At 48.2% G+C, this 18,171-nt stretch overlaps 1 protein-coding gene across 1 annotated transcript in view; it reads left to right on the top strand.

The window, feature by feature from the left end:
- Positions 1-16,190, top strand: part of FRMPD3 (FERM and PDZ domain containing 3) — a 71,479-nt gene extending 55,289 nt beyond the window's left edge. The window contains exons 13-14 of the mRNA XM_005902507.2: positions 10,838-11,659; positions 13,237-16,190. Of these exons, the coding sequence (XP_005902569.2) occupies positions 10,838-11,659; positions 13,237-16,190 (3,776 nt within the window). The remainder of the gene's footprint in view (positions 1-10,837; positions 11,660-13,236) is intronic.
- Positions 16,191-18,171: the final 1,981 nt, after the last annotated feature.

Consider the following 18,171-nt stretch of genomic DNA (forward strand, 5'->3'; position numbering starts at 1 on the left):
TAGCAATCTGTTCCAGTATGCTTTCCTGGAAAAGTCCGTGGACAGATGAGCCTGGCAGGCTACAGTCTGTGGGGTTGCAAAGGGTTGGACACAACTGAGCACACGTGCACACACACACACACACACACACATATACTTATATAGTGATCTAGTTGGACCACCAGGCTTCCCTGGTGGCTCAGACGGTAAACAAACCACCACCAATGCGGGAGACCTCAGTTCAATCACTGAGTTGGGAAGATCCCCTGGAGGAGGGCATGGCAATCCACTCCAGCATTCTTGCCTGGAGAATCCCCATGGACAGAGAAGCCTGGGGGGCTACAGCCCACGGGGTCACAAAGAGTCGGACACAACTGAGCAACTAAGCACAGCACAGTTGAATCACTATCCTATTTCTTTGCAAGCATTTAAGTTACCCTTGAGAGTAACTGAGTACAGAGGGCTAGACTAGGGCATCCCTCTTGGGGAAAGCTGATGAGCAATTTACAGCAGATTCAGTCTGAGAGGCATGCTGTCCCAGCCGTCAGCATATCATAGCTGACTTTACTGGCATCTGTAACCTTCTGTCCTCAGATGTGGGCTTTTGCAGGCACACTGTCTCTGCCACACAGCCCCATGCTGCTCCTTGGATCTGCACATCACAGCACCAAGTGGCAGGCTGTGTTTCATCTGGCCTTGACAACCTGGTGCTGGGAGATGTTTCCATCTTGCAGGGAGGGAAGCCACCTTTGGACATCAGGACCTTGGCTGAGAGAAGTCACCACCTGCTTAGTGCACATGCCCCTGGGACCCACCTATGATGGCAGCTTGTTGCCAGGCTGGCTATGCTGATTATTCATCTGCCTCAAAGGGAGTTAGCACCTGGTACATGGCTGAGCCCTGTGAACAGTGCCTGTGGATAGAGACCTCCTGAACTGCTAGTTCGTGCTCCTGGCTTGGTGCTCCCCTAGAGCACTTCTTACCTAAAGCACAGAGGTCATTACATACCATTCTCCCGCTGACCTAGAGTTCCCTAGAGTCAGCCACTGTGATCTAAATTAAACCCACTCAATGTGGTTACATTGACTGTATGTTTAGAGAGGCAGCATGTGTGTGTGTGTGCTCAGTTGTGTCTAACTCTTTTCAACACCATGGACTGTAGCCCACCAGGCTCCTCTGTCCAGGGAATTCTCCAGGCAAGAATACTGGAGTGGGTTGCCATGCCCTTCTCCAGGAGATCTTCCCAACCCAGGGATCGAACTCATGTCTCCTGCATTGGCAGGCAGATTTTTTTAACCACTGAGCCACCAGGGAAGCTCTTAAATTGGCCTATTTGACCATAAAAAAGGGATTTTTTTTCTGGACTCTCAGTTCTATTCCATATGACCTATAATGTCTAAACTTATGCCAGTACCACAGTTTGAATTACCATTGCTTCGTAGTGAGTTTTAAAATCAGGACATATGAGTCCTCCTACTTTGATCTTTTTAAGATTGTTTCAGTTATTCTGGATCTCGTGATTCCATGTGAATTTTTGAATTAGCTTGTCAGTTTCTACTTAGCTTGTAATTTCTACTTGTGGCTCAGCTGGTAAAGAATCCACCTGCAATGCAAGAGACCTGAGTTCTATCCCTGGGTTGGGAAGATCCCCTGGAGACAGGAACAGCAACCCACTCCAGTATTCTTGTCTGGAGAATTCCATGGAGTATAGTCCATGGGGTTGCAAAGAGTTGGATGTGACTGAGTGACTTTCACTTCACTTCTATAAAGTCAGCTGGAATTCTGATAGGGACTGTGTTGAATCTGTAGATCAATTTGGGAAGTATTGCTATCTTAGCAATATTAAGTCTTCCAGTCCATGAACACATAGTATCTTTCCATTTATTTAAATCTTCTTCAATTTCTTTCATAAATGTTTTGTAGTTTCCAGTAGTTTCCAGTTTCTTTTATTAAATTTATACCTAAGTATATTATTTTTATGCTATTGTAAATAGAATTGTTTCCTAATTTTATTATCAGATTATTTATTGCTGCTGCATAAACATACAATTGATTTTTATATATTAAGTTTTTATACTGTAACCTTGCTGATATTGGGCTTTTTTTGTTTTTCTGGCTGCACAGTGTGGCATGCAGGATCTTAGTTCCCCAGCCAGGGATGGAACCTGTGCCCCCTGCAGTGGAAGCACAGCCTTAACCACTGGACTGCCAGGGATGTCTTGCTGAGATTGTTTATTAGTTCTAATATTTTATTAGTGGATTCCTTGGGATTTTCTATATATAAGATCTACAAATAGAAATAGTTTTACTTCTTTCTTTCCAATTTGGATGACTGTATTTCATTTTAATAATTGTCCTAGCAAGAAATCCAAGTACGGTGTTGAATAGAAGTGGTGAAAGTAGAAATCCTGGACTTTTTCCTTATTTTAGGGGGAAGCTTTCAGTCTTTCACCATCAAGTATGAAATTAACTTAGGTTTTTCACAGTTAACCTTTATCATGTTGAGGACATTTCCTTTTATTGCTATCTTGTTGAGTTTTATCATGAAAGATGTTGGACTTTGTCAAATGATTTTTTTGTGTCTGTTGAGATGATCATGTGGTTTTTGTCCTCTATTCTATTAACGTGGTATATTACATTAATTGATTTTCAGATGTTAAACCAATGCTGCATTCCTGCAATAAATCCCTCTTGGGCATGATGTGTAATTCTTGATATATGTTGCTGGATTCTGATTGCTAGTATTTTGTTGAGGACTATATTTTGTATCTATATTCATAAAGAATATTGGTCTGTAGTTCTCTTGTGTGATGTTTTTGTCTGCTTTAGTATCAAGGTAATATTGACAATCATAAAATGAGCTGAGAAGTATCTGTTCCTTATCATTTCTTGGAAGGGTTTGTGAAGAATACTATAAATTACTTCTTTGAGCACTTTATGAAATTCACCAGTGAAGTCATTTTGGGCTTGGACTGACTGACTGACTGACTTGATTAATTTGGGGAGAGTTAATTACTGATTCAATTTATCTTCTTGCTATTGGCCTATTTAGATTTTCTATCTTCTTAATTCAGTTCTGGTAATTGGTGTATTTCTAGGAATTTGTCCATTTTATCTTAGCTTATCTAATTTGTTGGCATAAGCTTATTCAAAATATTCACCTTATAAATGATTCTATTGATGGAGAGTGAGTAGTAATGTCCTTTCTTTCACTCCTGATTTTAATAATTTGAATTGTCTCTCTTTGAGCTTGGTCTGTACAGCTAAAAGTTTGTTGGTATTATCGATCTTTTCAAAAAACCAACTTTTAGATTCACTGATGTTTCTCTATTTTTCTGTCCTCTATACTGTTTCTTTGGCATAGTCAATAAAGCAGAAATAGATGTTTTTCTGGAACTCTCTTGCTTTTTCGATGATCCAGCAGATGTTGGCAATTTGATCTCTGGTTCCTCTGCCTTTTCTAAAACTAGCTTGAACATCTGGAAGTTTATGGTTCACGTATTGCTGAAGCCTGGCTTGGAGAATTTTAAGCATTACTTTACTACCGTGTGAGATGAGTACAATTGTGCAGTAGTCTGAACATTCTTTGGCATTGCCTTTCTTTGGGATTGGAATGAAAACTGACCTTTTCCAGTCCTGTGGCCACTGCTGAGTTTTCCAAATTTGCTGGCATATTGAGTGCAGCACTTTCACAGCATCATCTTTCAGGATTTGAAACAGCTCAACTGGAATTCCATCACCTCCACTAGCTTTGTAGTGATGCTTCCTAAGGCCCATTTGACTTCACATTCCAGGATGTCTGGCTCTAGGTGAGTGATAACACCAACATGATTATCTGGGTCGTGAAGATCTTTTTTGTACAGTTCTTCTATGTATTCTTGCCACCTCTTCTTAATATCTTCTGCTTCTGTTAGGTCCATACCAGTTCTGTCCTTTATTAAGCCCATCTTTGCATGAAATGTTCCCTTGGTATCTCTAATTTTCTTGAAGATATCTCTAGTCTTTCCCGTTCTATTGTTTTCTTCTATTTCTTTGCATTGATCACTGAAGAAGGCTTTCTTATCTCTCCTTGCTGTTCTTTGGAACTCTGCATTCAAATGGTTATATCTTTCCTTTTCCCCTTTACTTTTTGCTTCCCTTCTTTTCACAGCTATTTGTAAGGCCTCCTCAGACAGCCGTTTTGCTTTTTTGCATTTCTTTTTCTTGGGGATGGTCTTGATTCCTGTCTCCTGTACAATGTCACAAACCTCCATTCATAGTTCATCAGGCACTCTGTCTATCAGATCTAGTCCCTTAAATCTATTTCTCACTTACACTGTATAGTCATAAGGGATTTGATTTAGGTCATACCTGAATGGTCTAGTGCTTTTCTCCACTTTCTTCAATTTCAGTCTGAATTTGGCAATAAGGAGTTCATGATCTGAGCCACAGTCAGCTCCTGGTCTTGTTTTTGCTGACTATATAGAGCTTCTCCATCTTTGGCTGCAAAGAATATAATCAGTCTGATTTCGGTGTCGACCATCTGGTGATGTCCATGTGTAGAGTCTTCTCTTGTGTTGTTAGAAGAGGGTGTTTGCTATGACCAGTGCTTTCTCTTGGCAGAACTCTATCAGCCTTTGCCCTGCTTCATTCTGTACTCCAAGGCCAAATTTGCCTGTTACTCCAGGTGTTTCTTGACTTCCTACTTTTGCATTCCAGTCCCCTATAATGAAAAGGACATCTTTTTTGGGTGTTAGTTCTAGAAGGTCTTGTAGGTCTTCATATAACTGTTCAACTTCAGCTTCTTCAGCATTACTGGTCGGGGCATAGACTTAGATTACCGTGATATTGAATGGTTTGCCTTGGAAACAAGCATAGATCATTCTGTCATTTTTGAGACTGCATCCAAGTACTGCATTTCAGACTCTTTTGTTGACTATAATGGCTACTTCATTTCTTCTAAGGGATTCCTGCCCACAGTAGTAATTATAATGGTCATCTGAATTAAATTCACACATTCCAGTCCATTTTAGTTTGCCGATTCCTAGAATGTCTATGTTCACTCTTGTCATCTCCTGTTTGACCACTTCCAATTTGCCTTGATTCATGGACCTAACATTCCAGGTTCCTATGCAATATTGCTCTTTACAACATCGAACCTTGCTTCTATCACCAGTCCCATCCACAACTGGGTGTTGTTTTTGCTTTGGCTCCATCCCTTCATTCTTTCTGGAGTTATTTCTCCACTGATCTCCAGTAGCATATTGAGCACCTACCGACCTGGGGAGTTCATCTTTCAGTTCATCTTTCAGTGTCCTATCTTTTTGCCTTTTCAAAATGTTCATGGGGTTCTCAAGGCAAGAATACTGAAGTGGTTTGCCATTCCCTTCTCCAGTGGACCACATTCTGTCAGACCTCTCCACCATGAGCTGTCCATCTTGGGTGGCCCCACATAGCATGGCATAGTTTCACTGAGTTAGACAAGGCCATGGTCCATGTGATCAGATTGGCTAGTTGTCTGTGATTGTGCTTTCAGTCTGTCTGCCCTCTGATGCCCTCTGTCAGTGCCTACCTCTTACTTGGTTTTCTCTTACCTTGGATGTGGGGTATCTCTTCACGGCTGCTCCAGCAAAGCAGAGATCAAATTGCCAACATCTGCTGGATCATCAAAAAAGCAAGAGAGTTCCAGAAAAACATCTATTTCTGCTTTATTGACTATGCCAAAGCCTTTGACTGTGTGGATCACAATAAACTGTGGAAAATTCTGAAAGAGATGGGCGTACAAGACCACCTGACCTGCCTCTTGAGAAACCTGTGTGCAGGTCAGGAAGCAACAGTTAGAACTGGACATGGAACAACAGACTGGTTCCAAATCGGAAAAGGAGTATGTCAAGGTTGTATATGTCACCCTGCTTATTTAACTTCTATGCAGAGTACATCATGAGAAACGCTGGGCTGGAAGAAGCACAAGCTGGAATCAAGATTGCTGGGAGAAATATCAATAACCTGAGATATGCAGATGACACCACCCTTATGGCAGAAAGTGAAGAACTAAAGAGCCTCTTGATGAAAGTGAGAGAGGAGAGAAAAAGTTGGCTTAAAGCTCAACATTCAGAAAACTAAGATCATGGCATCCGGTCCCATCACTTCATGGCAAATAGATGGGGAAACAGTGGAAACAGTGGCTGACTTTATATTTTTGGGCTCCAAAATCCTGCAGATGGTGATTGCAGCCATGAAGTTAAAAGACCCTCCTTGGAAGGAAAGTTATGACCAACCTAGACAGCATATGAAAAAGCAGAGATATTACTTTGCCAACAAAGGTCCATCTAGTTAAGGCTATGGTTTTTCCAGTGGTCATGTATGGATGTGAGAGTTGGACTATAAAGAAAGCTGAGCACCGAAGAATTGATGCTTTTGAACTTTGGTGTTGGAGAAGACTCTTGAGAATCCCTTGAACTGCAAGGAGATCCAATCAGTCCATCCTAAAGGAGATCAGTCCTGGGTGTTCATTGGAAGGACTGATATTGAAGCTGAAACTCCAGTACTTTGCCCACCTGATGCAAAGATCTGACTCATTGGAAAAGACCCTGATGCTGGGAAAGATTGAGGGCAGGAGAAGGGGACAACAGAGGATGAGAGGGTTGGATGGCATCACTGACTCAGTAGACATGAGTTTGGGTAAACTCTGGGAATTGGTGATGGACAGGGAGGCCTGGCATGCTGTGGTTCATGGAGTGGCAAAGAGTCGGACACAACTGAGCGACTGAACTGAATGGATTCTTCCCCAAACTCTCCTCACATATAGGCTGTCATATAACTATATAAGCCTATGTTTTTAACCATTACCCTATAGTTCATCATAGTGGTCTAGATGCTGGGGGAAAAAAAAAAACTTCCAAATGCCTTTCAAATTCCAGTTTGACGGGGGCAATGAATCAGTGTTGCTTTTCACTAGAGCTTACAGCCATCACAAAACTGTGATGATGTCACTTAATAATGGAGCCCCAAAATACATGAAGCAAAACCTGATTGAATTGAAAAGAGAAAAACACAATAAAACTGCAATAGCTGGAGAATTCAATACCCTACTTTCAATAATGGATAGAACAACTAGGCAGAAGATCAGTGGAGAAACAGAGGACCTGAACAGCACCATGAACCAATTAGACCTAACAGAAATCTATAGAATATGTCATTTAACAATAGCAGAATATACACTCTTCTTAAGTACACCTGGAACATTCTCCTGGACAGACCATACATTATTAGGTCATAAAATAAACCTCAACAAATTTAAAAGGAATGAAATCTTATAAAGTATGTTTTTTTTGAGCACAACAGAAATAGAAAAAAATAATAACAGAAAGAAATCTGGGAAATTCATATGTACATGGAAATTAAATAAAGCATTCATAAATAACCAATGGGTCAAAAAATAAATCACAAGGGAAATTGGAAAATACTTTGACATGGATGAAAATGAAGATACAATGCATGAAAACTTATGAGATCTAACTAATGTAGGGTTTAGAGGGAAATTTATAAACACCTGGATTTAAAAAGAAAAAAAGACTTCATATCAGTAACCTGACCTTCCACCTTACAAAACTTGAAGAAGACAAAGTATGGGAATTCCTTGGCAATCCAGTGGTTAGGCCATGGGACGTTCACTGCTATGGCTCAGGTTTAATCCCTGGTGGGAAAACTAAGATCCTGTAAGCCACAAGGCATAGACAAAATAAACCCCAAACAAACAAAATCAGTGAACTAAACTCAAAACAAGCAGAAGGAAAGAAACAGTATCAGTTCAGTTCAGTTTGGTCACTCAGTCGTGTCCGACTCTTTGCAGCCCCACAAACTGCAGCACGCCAGGCCACCCTGTCCATCACCAACTCCTGGAGTGCACACAAACCCATGTCCACTGAGTCGGTGATGCCATCCAACCCTCTCATCCTCTGTTGTCCCCTTCTCCTGCCCTCAATCTTTCCCAGCATCAGGGTCTTTTCCAATGAGTCAGATCTTTGCATCAGGTGGGCAAAGTACTGGAGTTTCAGCTTCAATATCAGTCCTTCCAATGAACACCCAGGACTGATCTCCTTTAGGATGGACTGATTGGATCTCCTTGCAGTTCAAGGGATTCTCAAGAGTCTTCTCCAACACCACAGTTCAAAAGCATCAATTCTTTGGCACTCAGCTTTCTTTATAGTCCAACTCTCACATCCATACATGACCACTGGAAAAACCATAGCCTTAACTAGATGGACCTTTGTTGGCAAAGTAATGTCTCTGCTTTTTCATATGCTGTCTAGGTTGGTCATAACTTTCCTTCCAAGGAGGGTCTTTTAACTTCATGGCTGCAATCACCATCTGCAGGGATTTTGGAGCCCCGAAATATAAAGTCAGCCACTGTTTCCACTGTTTCCCCATCTATTTGCCATGAAGTGATGGGACCGGATGCCATGATCTTAGTTTTCTGAATGTTGAGCTTTAAGCCAACTTTTTCACTCTCCTCTCTCACTTTCATCAAGAGGCTCTTTAGTTCTTCACTTCCTGCCATAAGGGTGGTGTCATCTGCATATCTCAGGTTATTGATATTTCTCCCGGCAATCTTGATTCCAGCTTGTGCTTCTTCCAGCCCAGCGTTTCTCATGATGTACTCTGCATAGAAGTTAAATAAGCAGGGTGACATATACAACCTTGACATACTCCTTTTCCGATTTGGAACCAGTCTGTTGTTCCATGTCCAGTTCTAACTGTTGCTTCCTGACCTGCACACAGGTTTCTCAAGAGGCAGGTCAGGTGGTCTTGTATGCCCATCTCTTTCAGAATTTTCCACAGTTTATTGTGATCCACACAGTCAAAGGCTTTGGCATAGTCAATAAAGCAGAAATAGATGTTTTTCTGGAACTCTCTTGCTTTTTTGATGATCCAGCAGATGTTGGCAATTTGATCTCTGGTTCCTCTGCCTTTTCTAAAACCAGCTTAAACATCTGGAAGTTCAAGGTTCATGTATTGCTGAAGCCTGGCTTGGAGAATTTTGAGCATTACTTTAGTACCGTGTGAGATGAGTATACTTGTGCAGTAGTTTGAGCATTTGGCATTGCCTTTCTTTGGAATTAGAATGAAAACTGACCTTTTCCAGTCCTGTGGCCACTGCTGAGTTTTCCACATTTGCTGACATATTGAGTGTAGCATTTTCACAGCTTCATCTTTTAGAATTTGAAATAGCTCAACTGGAATTCCATCACCTCCACTAGCTCTGATACACGTATAAATATGCCTGAGTCCCTTTGCTGTCCAAGTGAAACTATCACAACACTGTTAACTGTCTATACTCCAACATAAAGTAAAAAGTTTAAGAAAAAAAAAATACATGGGCTTTGTAGTCTTTCAAACCTGGGCTCAAATACAGACTGCCAGGGAATTCCCAGCTGGTCCAGTGGTTAAGGCTCTGAGCGTTCACTTCCAAGGTCGTGGGTTCAATCTCTGGTTGGGAAACTAAGACCCCAAAAGCTGTGTAGCATAACGCCCCCCCCCCCAAAAAAAAAAATCCAGACTGCCATTTACAATTCATGTGACCTTAGGTAAGTCACAAAATGAATGGATCAGTTTCTTTCTCTGTAAAATGGGGATAATGATAGCATCTACGTCATTGGGTTGTTGTGAGGATTAAATTGGATCAGGTATATAGCCTTAGCCTAAGATAGTGTTTGCCATCGGTCTGTCTGCTGATAGCAAAGAAAACTGGCATTGTCTGAGTATATTCTCACAAGTAACATGGGAAGGGGCCAAAAAGCAGCCTAAAAGAGAGAAGCCATTCAGAAAGAAAGCATTTGCTATGAATAATCCTCAGATCTACATACTTACCATTGTTAAATCTCCTCTGTGAAAGTCTTCTCTGATCATTCTAGACTGAAGGCCTCTCTCTCTTCTGTGAACTCCTCCTGCACTTACTGTCTCTAAAATACATTTGGTAGCAGACTTCCATGGCAGTCCAGTGGTTAAGACTCTGTGCTTCCAATGCATGGGGCATGGGTTCCATCCCTGGTCAGGAAACTAAGATTCCTCTTAAGTGAGGCATGGTCAGGAAAATAAATACTTGACTAGAATATTTTGCCACATGTACATAGAGCAGGCAGGCTAGCCCTGTATGAATACAGAGAAGTGATGTGATTTGAGGAATTGAAAAAAATGCTCTTCCTACTCTCCTCCCACATAATATACATGCCAGCATCTCTCTCATATGCTTGACACATTCAGATGCCCCAAATTCTGCTAGTAGAGCTCTGTTCTTTTAGGTGCCCTCCATTGACCATCCTCTTTGAAATACACACTCTTGGAATTGTACTACCTGTTGTACACTTTCTCACTAAAGCACTACTAACTTGTCAGACTCATTTCCTTCTGCTAGAAGAGATACAACCTCACACAAGTATAACACAGGCTCTGAATAGAGGGGGTTGGAGACAGTGACAGTTCCGAGGGAACATGAAACAAACCTCACCCGTACAGCTGACTCTTGGACCAGACATATACCCATGTAAGAGTCCAGCTGTGCCCAGACACCAAGGTGTTCATCCCTACACCACCTCACCCCATGCCTTTGCCCATTGCAGAAAAGGCCCCCCATGGGGGCCCCCATTGCCCCCATCCCTGGGGGCTCTTAGCCACCCAGGCCATTCAATTCTACTCACTCTACTTTCAGGGTCAGCAGCAGCCTGGCTGCCCCTCCCCTCATCTCTAGGAGCCAAATCATGCTCTTTCTCAGTACCCACCACCCAGCTGGGCGCCAGAGACCCAGGCCCAAGACGCCATGTGAACTCAGCCACAGTCCTCAGCACCAGGACTCATCTGTTGATTCTCTTTCTGGGTTTAGATTACATGCACAGCGCCCACCGCCCTGTCACTGGGGGCCACCTGGGGAAAAAGGAGAGTAGTTATGTGGGCAGCGTGGGCACCAGCCCCAGGAAGTCGAGCCGCTGCACGCCCCCACCTGCCGACTCTGAGCTTGTCAGCTTTTGCTACCTCCACATGCGGGAACAAAGGAAGGAACAGGAAAGCCGGATGGATGTCAATGAAAACTTAATCTTTTTTGAGGAGACCAGGCCCCGGACCAAGTCTGACCCCACGTCCAAGAGCTCTGGCCAAGGTTATGAGGCGATCCCTGATGACTTTGATGCAGCTAGCCTAGACCACGAGCCCTGTGCCAGCAGGGCCCGCTCCTACACCTTGGACAATTCCCTTGGGGCTGAAGCCCTGAACTTCTACTGTGACTCTTGCAAAGCCAAACTCCAGGAGCAGCTGGGCCCTCGCAAAGGTGGGAGGTCTGGCTCCTCTCGTGACAATATGGTGGACTTGATGTCTCTCCCACCCCCTGGGAGTGAGGAGGAGGAAGAGGAAGAAGATGAGAGCACTTCGCTGTTGCCTGCCATTGCTGCCCCACCTCCTGGTTTCCGAGACAACAGTTCTGATGAGGATGACCCCAAGCGCCGGGCTGCCCAGAGCCAAGAGCAAGGACGCCACCTGCGGGGGCTCCTGTACGATGAGATTCCAGTGACACTGATTGACAGCGTGCAGACCCGGACAGTCCGAGATCATGCCCAGGAGCTAGATGATGCCCTGGTGTCCACTCTGCAGGCTCTGGAAGCCCTGGCAGCCTCAGAGGATGGACCACATCCCCCACCCCCACAGACTGCAGGTAACAGCCCGTTCCTCCTCTCTCTTGCCTCCCCTTCCTTGTCCTGGCCAGGCAGGGCCAGCAGGTGACATTTCTTCTTCCCAAGCAGAGGTCAAAGTCAGCGTGGTGTGTCAGGGCAGTGGATGGCCCAGAGGCAGTTCAGATAGGGTCAGGGGAGCGATGATGCTGTGACAGGGAGCTACTGCTCAGCCCCCACTACAGGTCTGGCTCTCACCATCCCATCGCTTTGGAAATGTCTTGCGGATGGACCCCAGGGATTGGGGCCATGACAGCTACGGAGCCAGGCCAGGATGGAGGATCAGAGCAAAATTGTGAGAGAGATAGAAGACAGGCAAAGAGCATCCAGCATGCATGTGTCTGGAAGAAAAACAAAATGACCAACTAACCACGTAGGGACCTGGGATCAGAGGAGCCAGGAGCCATCACTGCTCAGGGCTAAGGCCTTTATCCCACCTCAGAGTTTTGGCTCTCAGTCAGAGGCACCCAAGTCCTGGCTCCTTCACCACTTTTCGGTGTCACCTTTGCTTTTCCAAGCCACTTAACCTTCTCTGAGCCTCACTTTCGTCATCTTAAATGGATCTGAGAACAGTCCTATCTCATAGGGGTGTTGTGAGGATTAAATTGAGATCATTCTTGCAAAGTACATAAACACTTCCTAGTACATTGTAGGGATTCAGTAAATTGTAGCCATTGTTATTATTATTTGGTAGGCAAGCCATACAACATGCATGTTATTCCCTGTTATAGACCCACATACATCCATCTTATAAACAAGCCCACATGTCTGACATGCACCCATAGCCACATGTACATCCTTCCATACACATATGCCTAAAAGAGGTCAATGCTGTAGTGAAAGGAAAGAAATAGGGAGGAAGAAGGCATATGGGAAAGCATGTGAGGCAAGGACAAGTGTGGACAGAAAGTGAAGCTATTGGGGTCAGAGGGAGCCTAGCTGACCAGGGCGAGCGTGTGCCTTTTCTGTCTGTAAGAGCATCCTTGGTGTTGGGCAGCCCCTATGTGTTCGGCCCCTAGGCCTAGCGTGACTCTCTACTCAGAGTCTGGAGCTCCAAGCACTAGCTGCTCCCAGGCTAGAGGCCCATGTGGTAGCCAGAGAGAGGCCAAGGTCTGCTAAATGGTCTCAGCTGCGGGGACAGTAGGCTGGCCTGGCCAAATGAGGAGTGCCAGAGAGAGGGAGCTCTCTTTGTCAGCTCTCTTCAGGACAATTAACAAAAATTTCCTAGGCTGTTGAGTCTAAAAATAGTGATGATTATTAGCATGTTATGTTGCCTGTGATTTGCATGTTAATTTGCCATCAAACTGCCCAGATCTTCTCTCTGGCCTCTTTTGTTTCTCTTTTGGATTCCAGCCCTTCATCACCCCTCTCCCAGCTTGCCTCTCTTTGTCCCCTCCCCTCCCCGCTTCACACCCTCAGCCCTGCAGGCCCCCCAGGGCTGACTGGATTTTCCCAGCTTGAAATCCTATTGACTAACCTTTACCCTCACAGACCGTCTACATATGATCGGAAAGGACTTGACCTGAGTAAGTGCTGCAGACCCCTCTTCCTGTCCCCCCAGGTCTGATTGTGCTGGCCACAATCACCCCTGAATCATCACTGGACTCGGGCCATGAGACCAATTCTTCAGAGCTCACAGACATGTCGGAGATGATGTCGGCCATGAAGCAGCACCAGAACACCACCTACTTCCTGGCCCAGCACCTCAACAAGGACAGCCTCCTGGCCCGCAAGGACCTGCCCTTCCGGATCCAGAGTTGTGCGGCCCAGGCTGTTCTCACGGCCCCTTATTCTCTCGGGCGCCCGGATCCCAACTCATCCCTCCAGCCAGTGGTTGCAGGTCAGAGTCCCGGTCCCCCTGGTGCTCGGAGGAAGCTGCCCTCATCGGAGGCCCAGCCACAGCGTGAACGAACATATGCCCTGGCAGTGCACCCAGCACTGTCCCCACAGCTGAGTGAGCCGAAGAATCTGAGCCTGCTGTCCCCAGTTCCTGAGGACAAAGGGCCTGGCCACACTAGGGCAGGCCTAGAGATGTCACTGAGGGCAGCCACGCCATCCCTTAGTGAAGAGCAGGTCTCTGAGCTAAGGGAGAATCTGCCCAAGGAGGTCAGGTTGAGCCCCAAGCTTATCCTGGACCCAAAGGGCAGCATGACCCCAGCCATCATCTCAGCTGCCCTCCAGCAGGTGGTTCACACTAAGAGCCTACCTGCCCCTGCCGGAGCCTTGGGGAACACTCCCAGCAGTGGAGAGAGAAGGCTAGAGGCCAGCATGGGGAGGTCAGAGGTCAGCCTAGTAAGGCCAGAAATTAGCACAATGAGTGGCAGTGCCACTAAGAATCTGAAGTTCAAAATGAGCCCCGGTGCTCTGGAGACCTCACGCAGTTCCCAGCAGCAGCTGAGCCCAGAGGTCTCTTCCAGCTCCAGAGCACCCACAGGCAGCCGAGCTGAGAGCCTGCACCTCTCCCCACAAGAGGACAGGCTGCCTGTTCAAACTTTCCCTCCCAAAACCTATCTGTCTCGAGCGAGTCGAGAGTCAGCAGGCAAGCAAGGTACTGGGGAGGTGGCAGGCAAGGGTGGGCCCGAGGGTGCCAAGCCTTCTGTGCACAAACAGGGCACTGTCTCTGGCCATGGGGAGAAGGGGCAGCTGGAGAGCACCCCCCAAAGCAGCAAACTTGAGGAGACCAGCCTGGTCCCCAGAGTCGGCTACCCCATGATTCTGCAGAGCCCCAGCTGCCTGACACGAGGCCAGAGCCCACTGAGGCCTCAAGCCATCAACCGGCAGGTGAGCACTATGCCCTCCAGAAAGATCGAAACCACCCTGGATGGAGGCCAGTCAGCCTCCGAAGGTCCTGTCAAGCCCAAATCTTCCCGGGGTCCTTTCCGGCTCCGTAATTTATTCTCTGCCACCTTCCCAACACGCCAGAAGAAGGAGACCGATGAGCGGCAGGCCCAGCTGCAGAAGGTGAAGCAGTATGAGCTGGAGTTCCTCGAGGAACTCCTTAAGCCGCCAAGCCAGGGGGAGCTGCCAGGAGCCGAGTACCTGCAACCCCCAGCGCCAGGCCGCTGCAGCTGCCAGCTCCGCAGCAGCCCTGTGCAGCAGGGACCTGGCATGTCCCGTGAGCAGAGGCGCAGCTGCGATTGCAAGCGCATGTGCAGGGGGGCCTGGCCTCAGGCTCCCCAGACGCCAGTGCCCAGCCTCCGGGGGAAGGATCGGGACAGGGTCCCCCCTACCCAGAGGCAGCCAGAGGCCGGCCCAGGCTTGAGCCTCGACACCCCCACCAGTGTCAGGCGCATCCGCTCCACCAGCCTGGAGTCCCGAGAGTGCCGATCGGACCCTGAGAGTGGTGTTTCTTGCCTGACCACGTGTGCCTCCGGGGGCGAGTGTCTCGGAGCTCCCAACTACAGGAAACTGATGCGCCGCTACAGCATCAGTGAGCTGGACCAGGGTGACAGGGCCTCACTGACCTCAGACATCTACCCGCACCCACCCCTGGGCATGCTGCCCAGGGAGGCCAAGGAGGTAGAGGCGGGCCTCCCCCTAGGCATGGGTCCCAAAAGCAAGTCGCTGGAGTCCCCGACCTTGGGAGACCCCTCTTACGTCCATGTCGCCCCTGAGACCAAAGGGCCCCGACAGATGGCCGTGTTCTCACTGCCAGAAGAGGTGTACCGGAAGCCCGCAGAGCTGGATGAGGACAGTGAGAATGGCAAGTGCTGCTCCATCCGCTACTGCTTCTACTACCGCAAGTGTGACATGGCAGATGATGCCAGTGATGGCAAGGATGAGCTCTCGTACTCCATCCCCATGAAGATCCTGCCCGGCATGAAGCTGGATGAGCAGGTAGTGCCCGTGGTGAGCAGGACCCTGCAGGTGCTGGATGCCACCACCTGCAGCAGCAGCAGCCCCGAGGCATCCCGCACCCAGGAGATCGACCTGCGGGTGTCCACCTTCGAGGGAAGCCTGGCCAAAATCAATGCCCTGCGGGCCCATGCCTATGGCCTGCCCGACGGCTTCCTGGCCGCCCGGCTGGACACCAACGAGCTGCTGACGGTCCTACGGCAGTGTGTGGCCAGTCCTGAGGCCCGCGCCCCCAAGCCCTACGTCTCCCAGATCTCTGAATACAAACTGGAACTGGCTCTCAAGTTCAAGGAGCTCCGGGCCTCCTGCCGCCGTGTGGCCAACGTGGACAAGAGCCCCACGCACATGCTGGCGGCCATCACGGGCAGCTTCCAGGTGCTGAGCAGCCTCATTGAGACCTTTGTGCGGCTGGTGTTCATCGTGCGCTCTGAGGCCCAGCGCCAGGAGCTGCTGGCCAAGGTGGAGGAAGTGGTGAGGAACTACACCTTCCTGCTGCGTGCAGCTGAAGAGTCCACTGCCCGGAACCTTAACCAGCAGCAGCAGCAGCAACAGCAGGCAGCAACAGCTTTGGGGGCAGCTGGGGGCCACCCGCCAGGCTCCCCAACTTCAGCGACTGTTATGAGCACATTCACCCGCTCCTTAAAGACCCTTATTAAGTAGGCCATCTGCCCAGGCCTGCCCCCCTTCTCCAACCGTGGCCCCAGGTTTGAGCTTTGTGGTCTTTGCATCTTGTGGTGAGTATATGTGTCTGCTGGGCCAGTCAGGGCCCCCCTGAGTCCTCAGTCTCCAGGGACTGAGAAGTCCCTGGATTGGAGGCTGTCCCTGAGGGCTCCAGGCAGCTGCCACCCTGGGTATCCTCGCCCCTTCCCTGGCCTCTGGGCGTCACTGTGAGGGCCACGGCCCCCCCGTCACTACGCCCGTCACAGAGCTGTATTTTCTCTCTTCTCTAGGGCTGAGACGTGACGTCAGGTCCACTTCCTGCTCCATCGTGGGAGTCAGAGGGAGGCAGGCCTGAAGCCAGAGGCCCGTGGGTCTCGAGCTCCTCTTGGCACCTGTTTCCCTCCAGGGCCACGGCGGTGCCGAGCGAGCAGAGGGGAGAGGGCACACAGCCCAGATGTGCCCAAGCTCTCACTCACTTGGCAGGAGCCACCCTGAGGGCTGGTGCCCAGGTGGTGGGTCTGCAGAAAACAGCCACTCTGGGCTGTTGGCGGCCAGCTCTACAGGCTGGCAGCCTTGGGAGCACTCGCCCCTGGGCCCAGTAGCTCCACACCAGCCATTCCCAAAGTGCCCTGTCCCTCGCTGACGGGCAGGGCAGCTCAGTCCACTAGGGAGCAGGCATCTGGGATTACCCCGCTCGTCCTGGGTAAGGTACCTGGTGACCATGTCTGCCCTGGGGAGACCCAGTGCAGGCCTTGGAGCCCACCCTGCCCAGCCCGGCCCAGCACAGGGGCTGTCGCTGCCAGCATGCGACTCCTCTCAACATCTCTCTACCAGACAGACTGTCCTTAGGAGTCCGACTTAGCTACAGATTGGGGGTGGGGGGTGGGGGGTGGGGGGCAGGGGGTCGGGGGTGGGGGGGTGTCGATGACTATATCTTAAACTTCTGGAAGCTAGCGTGATATGTTAATCCTGAGTATATGCTTTTGGCTGTGTATTGACCCTGTGGATTTGTCTCTCTAAGAAAAGAAGCTGAGCGCCTTACCCGGTGCAGTCCTGCACCTCTCTCTCTCCCTTTCTCTCTCTCTCTCTCTCCCCTCCCCTGGAGTTATCTGGAAGGGAATTCACACTGTTTCGCATTCTTCTTGACACACATCTGCTGCCGTCACCGTCCCCCCACAGTGTTCCTGGGAGTGAAGACACGGAGTCCCTACTAATTGCCCATTGTAGGGAACAAAGAAAGCCAATGTTTCTTCTGTATAGATTGCTTCTCATGCACCTCTCCATATTCCCCATTTCCCACATGCTCGTGCCCTGTGTCTGCCTCATTCATCGTTCTGTGAGGGGCTCATGTGAAACCTCCCGTTCTTATGTGAGTTTTATAAAGATGTACACTGTGCTCAACCCCCACCTATCCTTGGTACCCCCGAGTGTGATAAAAGACCCCCTGAGTGGCAATTCCTCCCGGCAAGGATTAGAGGAGCTCGTTCTGCAAAAGCCAGCGCCCCCCGCTCTTCCTTGCCTCTCCTCCCACAGGACCAAGTTGTTTAATGGGCCAGAGATGCAGCCAGGTGGGGAACCCTTGCCCCCACGACCACTGTGAGCCCACTTGCTGACATGGTCTCCCTCTTCTCCCAACCTCTTGATCCTGCCTCTTCACCACTTAGGTCCCGCCTGTGTCATTCATTCCACCGCCATCCTTCACCTCTCCCTCAACCTCATGGAGAGGACACATTTTCTAATGTCTGTATATAGTATATATACTACATAAAATATATAAATTCTATATATATACTAATTTATGTCTTGTTTTTCAAACAAGAATGATTAAATCTATTCATCTTACTATCCCAATAAGTCTTTGCAGTGCCTCTGTGTGGGAGTCCTTGTGTCCTTGAATTGTTGATTGCTGGCAGCCCTCTGAATGCTCCCACTGGGCCCCTCACCCATCTATCTGGGCCCCGGTGGACAAGGAGAGCTGAGA

The sequence above is a fragment of the Bos mutus genome, chromosome X, assembly GCF_027580195.1.
Source record: "Bos mutus isolate GX-2022 chromosome X, NWIPB_WYAK_1.1, whole genome shotgun sequence".
Taxonomy (NCBI): domain Eukaryota; kingdom Metazoa; phylum Chordata; class Mammalia; order Artiodactyla; family Bovidae; genus Bos; species Bos mutus.